The 19,966-nt window shown below is 40.0% G+C and overlaps 3 protein-coding genes across 5 annotated transcripts in view; all 3 read right to left on the reverse strand.

Annotated features, from left to right (window-relative positions):
- Positions 1-19,311, reverse strand: part of LOC109079679 (protocadherin gamma-A11-like) — a 159,243-nt gene extending 139,932 nt beyond the window's left edge. Inside the window, exon 1 of one of the 3 annotated variants that reach the window (XM_042737884.1) lies at positions 16,770-19,311. In XM_042737884.1, the coding sequence (XP_042593818.1) occupies positions 16,770-19,145 (2,376 nt within the window). In that variant the 5' untranslated portion in view covers positions 19,146-19,311. Of the gene's footprint in view, positions 1-197; positions 2,757-10,798; positions 11,524-16,769 lie in introns of those variants that run through there. The other 2 variants (XM_042737885.1, XM_042737876.1) reach the window with 2 other exon arrangements.
- Positions 4,467-7,463, reverse strand: LOC122139596 (protocadherin beta-15-like). The gene has a single exon (XM_042737905.1). The coding sequence runs from the start codon at positions 6,825-6,827 to the stop codon at positions 5,700-5,702; it is 1,128 nt and encodes a 375-aa protein (XP_042593839.1). The 5' UTR covers positions 6,828-7,463; the 3' UTR covers positions 4,467-5,699.
- LOC122139593 (protocadherin gamma-A10-like) lies at positions 13,657-15,600 on the reverse strand. Its single transcript, XM_042737900.1, has one exon. The coding sequence runs from the start codon at positions 15,538-15,540 to the stop codon at positions 13,792-13,794; it is 1,749 nt and encodes a 582-aa protein (XP_042593834.1). The 5' UTR covers positions 15,541-15,600; the 3' UTR covers positions 13,657-13,791.
- Positions 19,312-19,966: the final 655 nt, after the last annotated feature.

The following is a 19,966-nucleotide window of genomic DNA, read 5'->3' on the forward strand; positions in this document are numbered from 1 at the left end:
TGATAAAAAGACCAAAGTACTTTCAGATTACAAGCTGCCCCTTAAACATTGATTGTATCTAAAATAAAGTTCTTAAATGTGTCTCGAGATTTTTTACAAGAACAGAGTCTTTTGTCAATGAAAGTCGATTTACTACAATAACACATTTAATCTGTTAACACACACATTATCTTAAAATGCGATTTTATTAGTCCTACCTGAAAGGAATCGTTCACTTCCGCATCGAGTCCTTCAAGATCATCCACAGCGGACTGAGTCTTTTTCAGAGTCAGGTCAGCAGTCAGTGTGCCCTCATTATAAGATCTGACGAACTTGAAGTCACTAGTGCGCGAGCCCGTAGTCAGATATGCGTCATAATTGTACGTGCTACGGAGAGTTCCCGCACCCTCCACCTCTGCGTAATTTGGAGGAAGATACGCGCTGGGGATGGCTACTGCTCCATCAAACAACAGTCTGGACTTTCTCCTGCGACAAAACCTCACGGCCAGGATGATGATGATGAAGGTCAGGAAGAAAGTGGAAACGGACACCAGCGCGATGATCAAATAAAACGTTAGTTTGGAGCTGCTCTCGTCACGAGACATGTCTTTTAGTTCTGGAACTTCAGCCAAGTTATCTGATATAAGTAAATACAGAGCGCACGTGGCTGAGAGAGATGTCTGTCCCTTATCTCTCACGGACACAATGAGGTTCTGTTTCATGCTGTCAGATTCAGAAATATCCCGCTGCGTCCTGATCTCTCCGCTGTGGACACCGATAGTGAAAAGTCCCGTATCTGTCCCTTTAATAATGTGATACGAGAGCCACGCATTCTGGCCAGAATCCGCGTCCACCGCGATCACCTTGGAGACCAGGGAGCGCGCCTGCGCAGCTTTGGGTATCATCTCGGTCATGAAGGAGTTTCCTTCAGGGGAGGGGTATAATATCTGAGGGGAGTTGTCATTCTCATCCGTTATGAAGACACTCACGGTCACGTTACTGCTCAGAGGAGGAGAACCGTTGTCTCTGGCTAAGACGAGCACTTTGAAACTTTTCAACTGCTCGTAATCAAACGACCTCACAGCATGAATGACCCCGGTGTCTCCGTTAATGGATAGGAAGGAGGACACCGGTGCGCCATTGACATCAGAGGACAACAGAGAATAAACTACAGTGCCATTCTGTCTCCAGTCCGGGTCTGTAGCTGATACTGAACAAATAGAGGAGCCAGGTTTGTTATTTTCTTGCACATGAGCTCTGTAACTCTGCTCCTGAAATACAGGGGGATTATCATTCACGTCAGCTACAGTCAGGTGAATATTCTTAGTGGAAGATAAAGGCGGAGAGCCCTCATCAGTAGCAGTAATTGTAATATTATAATCAGAGAGCAGCTCGCGGTCTAATTCACTTGTGGTCACCAGAGAATAGTAATTTTTGATTGAAGGTACGAGTTTAAATGGGACGTTTTGCTGAATGGAGCAGCGCACCTGTCCGTTATTCTCAGAGTCTCTGTCCTGTACATTAATGATGCCAACCTCTGTACCGGGTAACGCATTCTCAGGAACGGGACTGTTAAGAGATTTAATTATAAGAGTCGGGGTATTGTCATTTATGTCAGTAATTTCTATTACGATTTTTGAGTCTGAGGAAAGACCATATCCGTCCTTAGCCTCAACAATAATTTCATACCTTGATTCATCTTCAAAATCTATTCGCCCTTTCACGGCAATTTGTCCAGTTTGATGATCTAATGAAAATGTTTCTTTTGCAGATTCAGATAAATGCCCAAATTCATACGACACTTCTCCATTTTGTCCCTCGTCAGCATCAGTAGCTCGCACTGTCACCACTACAGTATCTAGAGGAGAATTTTCAGGCAGACTGACTTTATAGACGGCCTGACTAAAGACTGGAGCATTATCATTAGCATCCAGCACAGTGACGTGTATGACTACAGTACCTGATCTCGGTGGAGTCCCGCCGTCTACCGCAGTGAGAATTAATCTAACATTTTTTTGCTGCTCACGATCCAACTCTTTATCAATCACTAACTCGACATACTTGCTTCCATCTGTTTTTGAATTCACCGCTAAAAGAAAATGTGAATTTTTTTCTAATATATATTTTTGTACTGAATTGCGGCCGACATCAGCATCTCGAGCCTCAATGACACGAAAACGAGCTCCTTTAATGGCATTTTCACTTATTTCAAGCTTGATAACATCTTTGGGAAATATTGGCGTATTGTCATTAATGTCTTGGATTTGTAAAACAACACGATGCAATTCCAAAGGGTTTTCTAACACAAATTCGAAATTAAGCGTACAGGAAAGCCTCTCCTTACAAAGCACCTCTCTGTCTATCCGATCGGCCACTATAATTTCTCCCGTTCTCAAATTGATATCGCAGAATCGTTTTTTGTTACCTTCAGCATCAATGCGAGCTTTACGAGATGTAAGTGCGTTCACATCAAGACCGAGATCCTTTGCTATATTTCCAATCACAGATCCGCGATTCATCTCCTCCGGCAAAGAATAGCTCACATCTCCATTAGCGGCGTGCGTAATTACTATAATCAGAGAAATGCCCACAATCAGACGATGCGTCGGAAAGAATCTGCGATCCATATTTCCCATGCAGGCTAATATTAAACAAAAGCAGGATATTTCCGAGCGTTAAACGAAAGCAAAATGAGAATCTAGACACCTCGCTGAAGCGGATACAATAGGCGCGTCCATCAGCCAGAATCGAATAATATTTCACTACAGCTGTTGTGTCCTCACAAGGAATGACATCATAAACAGGGTGGAGATAAAATAACATTGCGTCTCAAAACCTCTGCAGGTAAACAGCGACACTAGGCGTTAAAATGTGAAAACTGCCACTTATGAACTCAACATATGTGCGCCAAATGCACTGTAAATCAGTAAAGTGTAATCAGATAAATGTGACACAACCAAACAGACAATAAATAAATGAATATTGACACCATAGTTATCGAAGTGTAAATGAATACAATCCTCAACAGAAACAGCTGAAAAAAATATATTAATTTCCCCCAAAAAATAAATAAAAAAATAATAATAATTACACAGAGCACGTCAAATTCAAAGCCACGAACAGAAAAAAAGATACTTCTATTAGATTCGAATCCTACAAAATGTTGAATGCTAGCCACCTTAAACGCTGAATACATTAATGATTTGCAAAAAATTATATTCACCAAAAATCATAATAATAATAATAAAAAATAATAATAATAATAATAATAATAATAATAATAATAATAATAAAAAAATAAAAATAAAGACATTTGAAAGAATGGGTGACAATAAAATTGTTCACGTCACTGAACAAATAAAAGTCTGGTCATATATCAACTGGAAAGGAAACCTCACTTTATTGATGAAAAAAACAAAACATTCTGCTCTCAGAGAGTTAATATATATGCCGATGTCATTTTAAACAAAATATGCAAATATAAAAACAATACTCGAGAGAGAGAAAAGAAAAAAAAATCCTGAAAATTTAAAAACTCGAGATTCAATGAATGCTAGAACCTTTTGAAACAACATCTGCATTTACAGTGGTGGCCAAAATTATTAGAACACTAGTATTGTCACCCGCTAAAAATGGTTTGGAGTCAGTTATTTCTATCTTTTGCTGTAGTGTAATATCAGGAAATATCAGTTTACATTTCCAAACATTCATTTTGCCATTAATTTGAATAATGAGATTTTTGTTTGCACAAGGAGTCTGACAACAGCCAATGCTCCACACAGAGATCTGTTCTAAACATCATCCAGTCTGTCTGGAATGACACGAAGAAACAGAATAAACTGAGACAGACTAAATCTAGAAGAACTGTGGCTACATCTCCAAGAAGCTTCAAGAAACCTGTTAAGCTACCTGAAAAACAATGCTCAAGTGCACCTAGAGTAAAAGCTACTTTAAATGCAAAGGATGGTCACACCAAATGTTCATTTAATTTAGTTAATAGAAGTTAATCGATAAAGGAAATCTATTTATGACATTATTTTTGACAGCATCCTCATTTTAAAGCATTTTTACACAAGTGCCTAAAACTTTTAACAGTACTGTAGCTTTGCATGTAGGTTTCTTGAAGCATCTTGGAGACGCTGCCACAGTTCATCTGGATTTAGTTTGTCTCAGTTTATTCTGTTTCTTCATGTCATTCCAGACAGACTGAATGATGATGAGATCAGATCTCTGTGTGCAGCACTGGCTGTTGTCAGACTCCTCGTGCAAACAAAAATATCACTGGATTATTACAATTAATGGCAACATGATTATCTGGAAGTATAAACTGATATTTCCTACTGACATCCTACAGCAAAATATAGAAATAACTGGCTTACAACCATTTTTTAGCTGGTGAAAACAGTGTTCTAATAATTTTGGCCACAACTGTAAATCAATGCCAAATAAAAAGGAATTAATTCAAAATAAAATAACATGAATCTTACCTCATTTGATTGTGCATCAAGTCCTTCAAGATCATCTAAAGCTGTCTTTTTCAAAGTCAGATCAGCAGTCAGTGTGCCCTCATTATAAGATCTGACGAACTTGAAGTCACTAGTGCGCGAGCCCGTAGTCAGGTATGCGTCATAATTGTAAGTGCTGCGGAGAGTTCCCGCGCCATCCACCTCTGCGTAATTTGGAGGGAGATACGCGCTGGGAATGGCTACAGCTCCATCAAACAACAGTCTGGGCTTTCTCCTGCGACAAAACCTCACGGCCAGGATGATGATGATGAAGGTCAGGAAGAAAGTGGAAACGGACACCAGCGCGATGATCAAATAAAACGTCAGTTTGGAGTTGCTCTCGTCGGGAGACATGTCTTTCAGTTCTGGAACTTCAGCCAAGTTATCTGATACAAGCAAATACAATGCGCACGTGGCTGAGAGAGAGGGCTGTCCGTTATCTCTCACGGACACAATGAGGTTCTGTTTCATGCTGTCAGATTCAGAAATGTCCCGCTGCGTCCTGATCTCTCCGCTGTGGACACCGATAGTGAAAAGTCCCGGATCTGTCGCTTTAATAATGAGATACGAGAGCCACGCGTTCTGGCCAGAATCTGCGTCCACCGCGATCACCTTGGAGACCAGGGAGCGCGCCTGCGCGGCTTTGGGTACCATCTCGGTCATGAAGGAGTTTCCTTCAGGAGAGGGGTATAATATCTGAGGGGAGTTGTCATTCTCATCCGTTATGAAGACACTCACGGTCACGTTACTGCTCAGAGGAGGAGAACCGTTGTCTCTGGCTAACACGAGCACTTTGAAACTTTTGAATTGCTCGTAATCAAACGACCTTACGGCATGAATGACTCCGGTGTCTCCGTTAATGGATAGGAAGGAGGACACCGGTGGGCCATTGACATCAGAGGACAACAGAGAATAAACTACAGTGCCATTCTGTCTCCAGTCCGGGTCTGTAGCTGATACTGAACAAATAGAGGAGCCAGGTTTGTTATTTTCTTGCACATGAGCTCTGTAACTCTGCTCCTGAAATACAGGTGGATTATCATTCACGTCAGCTACAGTCACGTGGATATTCTTAGTGGAAGATAAAGGCGGAGAGCCCTCATCAGTAGCAGTAATTGTAATATTATAATCAGAGAGCAGCTCGCGGTTTAATTCACCTGTGGTCATCAGAGAATAATAATTTTTAATTGATGGTACGAGTTTAAATGGGACGTTTTACTGAATTGAGCAGCGCACCTGTCCGTTATTCTCAGAGTCTCTGTCCTGCACATTAATGATGCCAACCTCTGTACCGGGTAACACATTCTCGGGAACAGGGATTTTGAGAGATTTAATCATAATTAAAGGGACATTATCGTTGATATCAACAACATCAATAACCACAGCGGAATAACTGGCTAACCCTTGGCCATCTTTAGCTTGAATATGCAGTTCAATTGAGCTTTCCTCCTCATAATCAAGGAGACCCGTTAGTTTAATTTCACCAGACAATGAATCCAGCGAAAATGTTTTCACGTGGGTTTCAGGCAGATGTCCAAATTCATACATCACCTCTCCGTTATGTCCTTCGTCAATATCGGTTGCAATGACTGTCACCACTACAGTATCTAGAGGAGCATTTTCAGGCAGACTGACTTTATAGACGGCCTGACTAAAGACTGGAGCATTATCATTAGCATCCAACACAGTGACGTGTATAGCTACAGTACCTGATCTCGGTGGAGTCCCGCCGTCTACAGCAGTGAGAATTAATGTTACCTCTTTCTGCTGCTCACGATCCAACTCTCTATACAGCATGAGCTCGCCATATTTTCTTCCATTTTCCCGAGTAACTACGTTTAAAAGAAAATGGTCATTATGTTGAAGTATATATGTTTGCACTGAATTCACACCAATATCCGCATCATGGGCCTCATCTAATAAGTAACGAGATCCTTTGACTGCAGATTCACTCATTTCGAAATTGATTAAGGTTTGTTTGAATAAAGGTGAATTATCATTCATGTCTTGAATATTAAGAATAAAGCGATGCAGCTCCAAAGGGTTTTCCAACACGAGCTCCTGTTTCATAACACATGAAGCTTTCTTTCCACAAAGCCCCTCTCTGTCGATTCTCTCCGCTACGATCAGTTCTCCAGTGTTCAAATTAATGTCACAGTATCGTTTTCTGTTACCTTCAGTATCAATGCGAGCATTACCAGATGAAAGTCTGTTCACATCAAGCCCGAGATCTTTTGCAATATTTCCAATCACAGATCCGCGTTTCATCTCCTCCGGAACAGAATAGCTCACGTCTCCATAAGCGGTGTGCGCCATCAGCACGAAGAACAAAAACCCAAACATCTCAGCAGCAACGCGTAAGATTTTGATCTCTCTATATGGAAATTAACAAAAATGTATTCGAAGGTTAACCACATGTAAAAGACAAATGAAATTACCAAATCTAGTTCATGTTCGGTATAAGAGGACAAAAGAGGAAGGCACCGCTCACCGTCGACGAATTTTACAGCGAACTGAGATGTCAGTCCTGACTATGACATCATGAACAGGGTGGAGATAAATATTAACACGATGGTCAATGGTTGCACTGGTGAACAGCGACACTAAGAGTTCAATTATGAAACTGCATAAACTCATGCCTCTGACATGCAAAACTTGGATATAACGCTTACGATGCATAAGCTTATAAATGACATACCTGTAGTTTCAAACGTACTTGTAGGATGTTATAAGAGAAGAAGCTAAAAATTCACATTTACAAGATACTTCATAGTCAGCCGATGGCATGAAAAAAAAAAAACATCTTACATGACAGACAATAAGTTAAAATGCATCAAGGCTTACCTTGATGTGTACCGCCAATGTATGGTATGACATCTTAAAATCTAAATCGCGAAATCCAGTTTACAAGACATATGTGACCATTTGGTAGTCTTATAGATAAGATAAACACAGATAAACAGATAGCATACATTTTTTTTTGGGGGGGGGGGGGGGGGGTTATATGAATAAGCATGTGTTGCTTGAGTACAATTCTCTCTCTTCCTTCAATCTCCGGTTCAAATCTGCTCCAGCCTCTGTAGCATGACATACGATAGTTAGCTATTGCACAGTGTTTAGACCTCCAACCAGACGCTCTTAAGAATTAACCAAATATGTATTTGTATGCTTACGTAGTAATTAGTAAGAGCTCATTATGTGAAAAAAATAAATAAATAAATAATAATAAAAAAAAATAATACATTGACTGGTATACAGGAGTTTAATAACAGACCTGAAATGTTTCAAAGCGACTGTGCAGCGGATATCACATTTCAAATTTGACAAAGAAGTAAATACAATATAATTTGCATGTCGATGCATGACTTGCACCACGAATGCTTCCAGAAATTTACTAATTGCCAAATCGCAAATATCCAACAAAGTTCAACAACAATGCACAGTAAGGCCCGTCAATCTTTAAGCGCTCCATGGAAGAGATGATCTCAATGGTAAATAATATGCTTTCTTACCGATTTTATAATAACATAACGCTCAAGTGGTTAACGAAACAGGGGTTACACAGGACAAAATTGAGAAAACAAAAACAACAACAATCAAACAATACCACAAACACAACGACAAATGGATCCCGAATTTTCTTCTCAGTATCGAGAATTTTCTGTAATTAAAAAAGGTGATGCAACTTTTCAGAGCTTAAAAATATCCACTAATATCTAATAGCATTAACAAGAAAATTATATTATAAGTATTTTCACCATTCAATTCAAAATAGGCGAATTCAAACGTAAAAATGTAAAACCACAAAGCAATAAAACAATTACAAAAACAGGGCAATTTTCGATCCTACTAATTTCAATTCACCAATTTCCCTGCAGAGGGACATAAACATGATCTCAATATTCATAGCATTTCGAAAATAAGAAATAGAATAGAGATTACATTTCTTATGTAGGACCAACAATCCACAGAACAGTACATACCAGTGCAGTACCATGGACAGCAACAGGCGAAACTTAAGATGCCATTTCCAATCTGTCTGAAACTGAGTTTTAAAAGATTTCGCTGGCCAAAATATTACTGGTATCTGAATTGAATTCACTTAATTTGTTAAGTTCACATAACTGAAACATCGATAAGAGAAACTCAAAACTATATAAACACACCACATTCAATTGCAAACGGCAAACTAGAAAGACACAAAAAATTGATGTTAGACAAAATATAAGGATGACCCAGTAAAGAGTATTAGTTTATCCGAAGGCAGATTTCGATAACTATGCAAGCTCAGCGAACAACCTAACGCCAAACAAAAATTCGTGAAAGATAACGACTATCAATTGCTCCAAAATGGCCATACACATCTAAAAATAAATGATAAAAATACCAAAGTAACTAGGCCTATTTTTAGAATACAAATTGTCCCTTAAATGTCAATTGTCTAAATAGTCAATTTAGTACATAAACACATTTAATTTAACCTACATATTGTATACTTTTAAAAATGTGATGTTTTGTCCTACCTGAAACGAATCTTTAATCTCAGCATCGAGTCCTTCAAGATCTTCCACAGCGGATTGAGTCTTTTTCAGAGTCAGGTCAGCAGTCAGTGTGCCCTCATTATAAGATCTGATGAACTTAAAGTCACTAGTGCGCGAGCCCGTGGTCAGGTATGCGTCATAATTGTACGTGCTACGGAGAGTTCCCGCGCCCTCCACCTCTGCGTAATTTGGAGGCAGATACGCGCTGGGAATGGCTACAGCTCCATCAAACAACAGTCTGGGCTTTCTCCTGCGACAAAACCTCACGGCCAGGATGATGATGATGAAGGTCAGGAAGAAAGTAGAAACGGACACCAGCGCGATGATCAAATAAAACGTCAGTTTGGAGTTGCTCTCGTCACGAGACATGTCTTTCAATTCTGGAACTTCAGCCATGTTATCTGATATAAGTAAATACAATGCGCACGTGGCTGAGAGAGAGGGCTGTCCGTTATCTCTCACAGACACAATGAGGTTCTGTTTCATGCTGTCAGATTCAGAAATGTCCCGCTGGGTCCTGATCTCTCCGCTGTGAACACCGATAGCGAAAAGTCCCGGATCTGTCGCTTTAATAATGTGATACGAGAGCCACGCGTTCTGGCCAGAATCCGCGTCCACGGCGATCACCTTGGAGACCAGGGAGCGCGCCTGCGCAGCTTTGGGTACCATCTCGGTCATAAAAGAGTTTCCTTCCGGAGAGGGGTATAATATCTGAGGGGAGTTGTCATTCTCATCCGTTATGAAGACACTCACGGTAACGTTACTGCTCAGAGGAGGAGAACCGTTGTCTCTGGCCAACACGAGCACTTTGAAACTTTTCAGCTGTTCGTAATCAAACGACCTTACGGCATGAATGACTCCGGTGTCTCCGTTAATGGATAGGAAGGAGGACACCGGTGGGCCATTGAGATCAGAGGAAAACAAAGAATAAACTACAGTGCCATTCTGTCTCCAGTCCGGGTCTGTAGCTGATACTGAACAAATGGAGAAGCCAGGTTTGTTATTTTCTTGCACATGAGCTCTGTAACTCAGCTCCTGAAATACAGGTGGATTATCATTCACGTCAGCTACAGTCAGGTAAATATTCTTAGTGGAAGATAAAGGCGGAGAGCCCTCATCAGTAGCAGTAATTGTAAAATTATAATCAGAGAGCAGCTCGCGGTCTAATTAACCTGTGGTCAACAGAGAATAATATTTCTTGATTGAAGGTACGAGTTTAAACGGGACGTTTTGCTGAATGGAGCAGCGCACCTGTCCGTTATTCTCAGAGTCTCTGTCCTGCACATTAATGATGCCAACCTCTGTACCGGGTAACACATTCTCAGGAACGGGACTATTAAGGGAATTAATCACTATTATAGGGGAGTTATCATTGATATCAATAACATCTATTATTACTGTGCAATGGCTGGCTAGCCCCTGACCATCTTTAGCTTGAATCGGCAGTTCTATTGAACTTTCCTCCTCAAAATCCACAAGTCCCTTTAGTTTTATCTCTCCAGACACTGTATCAAGGAAAAACAATTGCCGGACAATTTCAGATAAATGACTAAATGCATATGTCACTTCCCCATTTTGTCCCTCGTCAGCATCAGTAGCGCTCACTGTCACCACTACAGTATCTAGAGGAGAATTTTCAGGCAGACTGACTTTATAGACGGCCTGACTAAAGACTGGAGCATTATCATTAGCATCCAGTACAGTGACGTGTATGGCTACAGTACCTGATCTCGGCGGAGTCCCGCCGTCTACCGCAGTGAGAATTAATGTTACCTCTTTCTGCTTCTCACGATCCAACTTTATATTCAGCACGAGCTCGCCATATTTTCTTCCATTTTCCCTGGTTAGTACATTAAGAATAAAGTGTTCACTATCTTGAAGCGTATATGTTTGCACAGAATTCCGACCAATATCGGCATCATGGGCCTCATCTAATAAGTAGCGAGATCCTTTGTCTGCTGATTCTCGTAATTCGAATTTAACGACACTCTCTGTGAACTGTGGTGAATTATCGTTTATGTCTTCAATATTTAGAAGGAAGCGATGCAGTTCTAGAGGATTTTCAAGGACAAGCTCCTGGTTTATGACACATGAAGCTTTCTTTCCACAAAGTCCCTCTCTGTCGATTCTCTCCGCTACGATCAGTTCTCCAGTATTCAGATTAATGTCACAGTATCGTTTTCTGTTACCTTCAGTATCAATTCGAGTCTTACGAAATGACAGTCTGTTCAAATCGAGTCCGAGATCCTTTGCTATATTTCCAATCACAGATCCGCGTTTCATCTCCTCCGGAAAAGAATAGCTCACGTCTCCATAAGCGGTGTGCGCCATCAGCACGAAGAACAAAAGATTAAACATCTCTCAAGCAACGCGGAATCTTTGGAATTCTTCAGATATTAGGCAGAAAAGAAATGCAACAAAAAAACGACAAATGCAAAATTAAATTAAGAAAAATCGAAAGGAGTACACTATTAGACGATCAGTCACTGTCGACGATTTTCTTCAACGATAGGAGTTTGAAGCCCTGTGTATGGACATCATGAACGGGGCGGAGAAATGTGTATTAAAGACACACATTTTTTTTGCAGGTGAACAGCGACCCTATGAGTTAAAATAAGAAACTGCATGACATTCTATCCGACAGAATTGAATGTTATTACACACAAAGAACGCGTGTTGTATAATTAGCAAATAATTTTATTGTTATGCAACTGTGTAGCAAAACTAATGCCAGCAGCAACATCCTCTTAAAGGATTAATTCACCCAATAATGAAAATTTTGTCATTTACTCACCCTCATGTGTTCCAAACCTTTATACTTTTCTGTCTTATGTTGAACACAAGACAAGATATTTTGAAGAATTCTGAAGTGCCAAACAGTCGTTGATCCTCACTGACTTGCATAGTAGGGAAAGAAATATCACGGAAGTCAATGGGGTCCTCAACTCTTTGATTACCAGCATTCTTAAATCTTAAAATATATATTCAATCTTGCCTACATAAGAAAGAAAATCATACAGGTTTGGAACGACACGAGGGTGAGTAAATGATGATATATATATATATATATATATATATATATATATATATATATATATATATATATATATAATATATATTATATATATATATTTATTATTATTGTTATTATTATTTTTTGTTCGTTTGTTTGGGGGGGGGGGGGTGAACTATTCATTTAAGTGCGAGAGATAAAGACCACACTATGTATGTTATTAAAATCCATCAAACAAACAAATATAGAGAGATAGAGTGCTATACACACAAAATACCCAAAACCAGTAGTACATAGCATTGCAGCACCATGGACAGCAACACGGGAAACCCGTGCTACGCTATTTCCAATCAGATTAAAAGTACGTTTAAAATATTTCTCTCAAGGGAACGTTACCAACATATGCACTTAATTATCATTCTAAACTGACTGGAAAGAAAAATGACAAAGACAAGAGTAAAAGTATTTAAATAGCAATATTTTATCACAGACAGTTACAAATGGCAGACTCTATAAGGACACATATACTGATGACTGATGACGTTTTAACTAAAGGATTCGTCAACAAAATGAGACGGAAGTACTTGAAATCTTTAAAAGATCACTAACAAACTACTTGTAAAGCTTGACTTCAAAATGAGTCAAAAAGAGTGGCAAAAAAGAACTACTACATACATGACCAGATAAAGAATAAAAAAAAATAATAAAAAAAAAAAAAAAAAAATCACCATCAATATGTTCTAACTCCAAAATGACCATGTTCATGTGTCTACAACCAAGCATTTGAAAGAGCCACGTGAAATAGAAAATAAGAAATAAGAAAAAAAGAAAAGAAAAGAAAAATAAATCTTGCTAAAGAAAGCAGTCAGTTGAAAACACAGATATTACATTTAAACAAATCAAATCCACCCAATTAGTTTTAAAGAAATACTAAGTCCTACCTGAAACGAATCGTTAATTTCCGCATCGAGTCCTTCAAGATCTTCCACAGCGGATTGAGTCTTTTTCAGAGTCAGGTCAGCAGTCAGTGTACCCTCATTATAAGATCTGACGAACTTGAAGTCACTAGTGCGCGAGCCCGTGGTCAAGTATGCGTCATAATTGTAAGTGCTGCGGAGAGTTCCCGCGCCCTCCACCTCTGCGTAATTTGGAGGCAGATACGCGCTGGGAATGGCTACAGCTCCATCAAACAACAGTCTGGGCTTTCTCCTGCGACAAAACCTAACGGCCAAGATGATGATTATGAAGGTCAGGAAGAAAGTGGAAACGGACACCAGCGCGATGATCAAATAAAACGTCAGTTTGGAGCTGTTCTCGTCACGAGACATGTCTTTCAGTTCTGGAACTTCAGCCAAGTTATCTGATATAAGTAAATACAATGCGCACGTGGCTGAGAGAGAGGGCTGTCCGTTATCTCTCACGGACACAATGAGGTTCTGTTTCATGCTGTCAGATTCAGAAATGTCCCGCTGCATCCTGATCTCTCCGCTGTGGACACCGATAGTGAAAAGTCCCGGATCTGTCGCTTTAATAATGTGATACGAGAGCCACGCATTCTGGCCAGAATCTGCGTCCACCGCGATCACCTTGGAGACCAGGGAGCGCGCCTGCGCGGCTTTGGGTACCATCTCGGTCATGAAGGAGTTTCCTTCCTGAGAGGGGTATAATATCTGAGGGGAGTTGTCATTCTCATCCGTTATGAAGACACTCACGGTCACGTTACTGCTCAGAGGAGGAGAACCGTTGTCTCTGGCTAACACGAGCACTTTAAATTTTTCAGCTGTTCGTAATCAAACGACCTTACGGCATGAATGACTCCGGTGTCTCCGTTAATGGATAGAAAGGAGGACACCGGTGCGCCATTGAGATCAGAGGACAACAGAGAATAAACTACAGTGCCATTCTGTCTCCAGTCCGGGTCTGTTGCTGATACTGAACAAATAGAGGAGCCCGGTTTGTTATTTTCTTGCACATGAGCTCTGTAACTCTGCTCCTGAAAAACAGGTGGATTATCATTCACGTCAGCTACAGTCAAGTGAATATTCTTAGTGGAAGATAAAGGCGGAGAGCCCTCATCAGTAGCAGTAATTGTAATATTATAATCAGAGAGCAGCTCGCGGTCTAATTCACCTGTGGTCACCAGAGAATAATATTTCTTGATTGAAGGTACGAGTTTAAACGGGACGTTTTGCTGAATGGAGCAGCGCACCTTTCCGTTATTCTCAGAGTCTCTGTCCTGCACATTAATGACGCCAACCTCTGTACCGGTTAACACATTCTCTGGAATAGGAATGTTCACGTATTTAAGTATTACTATAGGAGCGTTATCGTTGACATCAATAACATCTATTAATACAGAACAATGATTGGCTAACCCTTGACCATCTTTGGCTTGAATTGGCAGTTCAATTGAACTCGCATCCTCATAATCAATCAGCCCTGTTAGTTTAATTTCTCCAGATAAGGAATTAAGATTAAATATTTCCAAAAGCCGTTCGGATAAATGGCCAAATTCATATGTCACTTCTCCGTTTTGTCCCTCGTCAGCATCAGTAGCGCTCACTGTCACCACTACAGTATCTAGAGGAGAATTTTCAGGCAGACTGACTTTATAGACGGCCTGACTAAAGACTGGAGCATTATCATTAGCATCCAGTACAGTGACGTGTATGGCTACAGTACCTGATCTCGGCGGAGTCCCGCCGTCTACCGCAGTGAGAATTAATGTTACCTCTTTCTGCTGCTCGCGATCCAATTCTTTGTTAAGAACTAGCTCTCCATATTTTCTTCCATTTGCACGCGTTAGTACACTAAGAAGAAAATGTTCGTTTTCTTGCAACATGTATGACTGCACTGCATTCCTACTAATATCTGCATCATGAGCCTCATCTAATAAGTAACGAGAACCTTTAAGTGCCGATTCCTGTATTTCAAATTTGATAACACTTTGTTTAAACTGTGGTGAATTATCATTTATGTCCTCAATATTGAAAATGACGCGATGCAAACCTAAAGGATTTTCTAGCACAAGCTCCTGGTTTATGACACATGAAGATTTCTTTTCACAAATCTCTTCTCTGTCGATTCTCTCCGCTACGGTCAGCTCTCCAGTATTCAGATTAATGTCACAGTATCGTTTTCTGTTACCTTCAGTATCAAAGCGGGCCTTCCCAGTGAGCATTCTTTTTACATCGAGCCCGAGATCCTTTGCTATATTTCCAATCACAGATCCGCGTTTCATCTCCTCCGGGAAAGAATAGCTCACGTCTCCATAAGCGGTGTGCGCCATCAGCACGAAGAACAAAAGACCAAACATCTCACTAGTGACGCCGAACATTTGTAATGCTTCAGATGTTAAGCAGAAATCAAATCCAGAAACATAACAATGCACATGTGAAGCAAACATACGCTTAAAACTATACACAGAAAAATTGAACAAAGTAAGGTATAGACAGTCAGTCAACGTCGAGGATTCTTTATCACAAAACCAGCTTGAAATCATGTGAATGACATCACAAGCAGGGTGGAGAGATGTGTACTAAAGACACACATGCTTTTGCAGGTGAACAGCGACACATTGAGTTGAAATACGAAACTGCATAGCATTGATATTTCCTAAAGCAGGGGTGCCCAACCCTGCTCCTGGCGATCGACTGTCCTGCATTGTTTAGCTTCAACCCTAATCAAACACACCTGCCTTTAATTTAAGTGAGCCTGAAGACCTTAATTAGTTGCTTCAGGGTGTGTTTGATTAGGGTTGGAGCTGAACTTTGCAGGACAGTCGATCGCCAGGAGCAGGGTTGGGCACCCCTGTCCTAAAGGATTAAGTGAGAAACAACAAACTTGTGTGTTTGTGTGTGTATGTGTGTGTGTACTTATTATTATTATTATTATTATTATTATTATTATTATTATTATTATTATTATCAAATGTAGCTAAAATAAATTGTTTGCAACCACTTACCTTAAAAACTTTTTATTTTTTTTATTTTTTCAGTGTAGTAAATGATGTTTATCTAAAAGTGTAACAATGCAAATTGGTTTTATGTAAGGGGTATGTTTAGGGTTCAGGGAAAGAAAATATCGTTTGGTCAGTATAAAAGTAATAGAAGCCTATGGAATGTCCCCACAATCCACAGAAACAAACGCACACACACACACACACACACACACACACACACACACACACACACACACACACACACAAATGACCTTTCCAGTTTGACTAAGAGGGTGATTAAAATAATTTGCTAAACAGAATATTACCAACATTACAACTGAATTCCCTTAAAAAGCTTATTTCACATTAAGGAAACGTCGAAGAGACAAACACAAAACTCCCTAAAATGCCAAAGTTTTAAGACAAACTTCATTACAAACAGCACAATCTATGAGGACACAACCCGGTATTAGACAAGACGGTAAAATAAGCTTTACAAGAGGCACATATGTCTTTGTCCCCTAAAAGGCTATTCAAATTCACAATATTAGAAATAAACAAATAATTGCATTTATTAGTGAAACAAGCCTAATGACTCCTCATACATACCAGAAAAAAGTGCATTTAATGCAGCTACTTTTCCGATTTCAAACTGTCCTTTAAAATTGTCAATGTGTCTGCAGTTATAAAAAGACAGTCAACATAAAACACAGATACGTTTTGAAAAAATAAGTTTTAAATAAAATGAAATAAAATAAAATAAATTATATTAAAGAAAGGCTCATTCCTAACTGAAACGAATCGAGCATTTCCGCATCAAGCCCTCCAAGATCATCCACAACGGACTGAGTCTTTTTCAGAGTCAGGTCAGTAGTCAATGTGCCCTCATTATAAGATCTGACGAACTTGAAGTCACTAGTGCGCGAGCCCGTGGTCAGGTATGCGTCATAATTGTAAGTGCTGCGGAGAGTTCCCGCACCCTCCACCTCTGCGTAATTTGGAGGAAGATAAGCGCTGGGAATGGCTACAGCTCCATCAAACAACAGTCTGGGCTTTCTCCTGCGACAAAACCTCACGGCCAGGATGATGATGATGAAGGTCAGGAAGAAAGTGGAAACGGACACCAGCGCGATGATCAAATAAAACGTCAGTTTGGAGTTGCTCTCGTTGCGAGACATGTCTTTCAGTTCTGGAACTTCAGCCAAGTTATCTGATATAAGTAAATACAGAGCGCACGTGGCTGAGAGAGAGGGCTGTCCGTTATCTCTCACGGACACAATAAGGTTCTGTTTCATGCTGTCAGATTCGGAAATGTCCCGCTGCGTCCTGATTTCTCCGCTGTGAACACCGATAGTGAAAAGTCCCGGATCTGTCGCTTTAATAATGTGATACGAAAGCCACGCGTTCTGGCCAGAATCCGCGTCCACGGCGATCACCTTGGAGACCAGAGAGCGCGCCTGTGCAGCTTTGGGTATCATCTCGGTCATGAAGGAGTTTCCTTCCGGAGAGGGGTATAATATCTGAGGGGAGTTGTCATTCTCATCCGTTACGAAGACACTTACGGTCACGTTACTGCTCAGAGGAGGAGAACCGTTGTCTCTGGCTAAGACGAGCACTTTGAAACTTTTCAACTGCTCGTAATCAAACGACCTCACAGCATGAATGACCCCGGTGTCTCCGTTAATGGATAGGAAGGAGGACACCGGTGCGCCATTAGCATCAGAGGACAACAGAGAATAAACTACAGTGCCATTCTGTCTCCAGTCCGGGTCTGTAGCTGATACTGAACAAATAGAGGAGCCCGGTTTATTATTTTCTTTCACATGAGCTCTGTAACTCTGCTCCTGAAATACAGGTGGATTATCATTCACGTCAGCTACAGTCAGGTAAATATTCTTAGTGGAAGATAAAGGCGGAGAGCCCTCATCAGTAGCAGTAATTGCAATATTATAATCAGAGAGCAACTCGCGGTCTAATTCACCTGTGGTCACCAGAGAATAGTATTTTTTGATTGAAGGTACGAGTTTAAATGGGACGTTTTGCTGAATTGAGCAGCGCACCTGTCCGTTATTCTCAGAGTCTCTGTCCTGCACATTAATGATGCCAACCTCTGTACCGGGTAAAGCATTCTCAGGAACATTGCTGTTTAAAGACTTAATCACTATAATTGGGGCATTGTCATTAACATCTGTAATTTCTATAATTATTTTAGTGTCTGAAGAAAGTCCAGAGCCATCCTTTCCCTCAATAAGCATCTCATATTTTACTTCCTCCTCAAAATCAATTGGGCCTTTAACTTTAATCTCTCCACTTTTCTCGTTCAGATTAAATAATTCTTTCGCATTTTCGGAAATACGACTAAATTCATATGTCACTTCTCCATTTTGTCCCTCGTCAGCATCAGTAGCGCTCACTGTCACCACTACAGTATCTAGAGGAGAATTTTCAGGCAGACTGACTTTATAGACGGCCTGACTAAAGACTGGAGCATTATCATTAGCATCCAACACAGTGACGTGTATAGCTACAGTACCTGATCTCGGTGGAGTCCCGCCGTCTACCGCGGTGAGAATTAATGTCAGTTGTTTTTGTTGCTCACGGTCCAACTCTCTTTCTAAAACTAACTCAATATTTTTGCCACCATCCGCCTTTGTACTTACAGACAAAAGAAAATGGTCATTCTTTTCAATGGAATAGCTTTGTACTCCATTATTTCCTATGTCTGCATCATGCGCCTCATTCACGCGGAACCGAGCGCCTTTCACAGCATTCTCACTTATCTCAAGCTTTATTAAATCTTTAGGAAATGCTGGCGTGTTGTCATTAATATCTTGCATTTGTAATGTCACACGATACATCGCCAATGGGTGTTCTAGAACTAATTCGAAATTGAGAGCACAGGAAATTCTTTCATTGCATAGTCCCTCTCTGTCGATTCTCTCCGCAACGATCAGTTCTCCAGTATTCAGATTAATGTCACAGTAACGTTTTCTGTTACCTTCAGTATCAATTCGAGCCTTACGAGATGACAGTCTGTTCACATCGAGCCCGAGATCCTTTACGATATTTCCAATCACAGATCCGCGTTTCATCTCCTCCGGAACAGAATAGCTCACGTCTCCATAAGCGGTGTGCGACATCAGCACGAAGAACAAAAGACAAAACATCTCACCAGCAAGACCGATGACTCTCAAAATCCGTATCGGGGTGAAAAAAATACAACGAAAAATACTTGTTATAAAATCAACATGTAAAAGAAAACATTTGTCTGAATAATAATTAGAAAACTAGATGGTAAAAAAAAAAAAGATTGGAGACACTCAGTGTCTACGTATTTGCTACGATGTGAGCTAGAAGCCCTAAACATGACATCAGGAACGGGGTGGAGTATGAAATACAAAATTAAACAAAATGATTTTACTGGTGAACAGCGACACTGTGAGTTAAACTGAGAAACTGCATAACATTCATAACTTTAACGATATACAGTGGAGGAAAACTCTGGATTCTGTGACATAGATATAAAAACAACAAAATGGCTAATTAAAGTGCTAGATAGTTAAAAAGCAAAACCTCAACTGTCCAGAGACAGACTTTCTATTAAAAGTCATTTATTTCTGAAGTGTTGTGCTGAAGTGAAATCTAATGATCTGAGAATTTAAAATCCTAAAAGTATTCAATATAACAACATCGAGGAGAGGAATACAAAAACTTCAACTATTAAAACTGTTAAATGTGCATACATTTTGCTATAGACATAAGGCAAAACGAGACAGGGACTTCAACTGGATTTGGCATAGAAGAAACATTTCTCGTTCCCCAGAGAACCTTTCAGTGAACAATTCCTAAAAGAACCATTTAGAAGTATATTTAAAAAATGTAAAGAACCTTTTTTTTTTTTTTTTTTTTTTTTTTTTTTTTTTGACTACAAAGAACTTTTTCTGCATTTGAAAGGTTCCATGGATGTTCAAGGTATATATTATACGTC

This window comes from Cyprinus carpio, chromosome B14, assembly GCF_018340385.1.
Source record: "Cyprinus carpio isolate SPL01 chromosome B14, ASM1834038v1, whole genome shotgun sequence".
Lineage (NCBI taxonomy): Eukaryota > Metazoa > Chordata > Actinopteri > Cypriniformes > Cyprinidae > Cyprinus > Cyprinus carpio.

What these genes read in the sequence shown, in the direction of transcription:
- LOC122139596 (XM_042737905.1), bottom strand. Translation starts at nt 6,827, where the DNA reads ATGTTTGGGTTTTTGTTCTTCGTGCTGATGGCGCACACCGCTTATGGA.
- LOC122139593 (XM_042737900.1), bottom strand. Translation starts at nt 15,540, where the DNA reads ATGATTTCAAGCTGGTTTTGTGATAAAGAATCCTCGACGTTGACTGAC.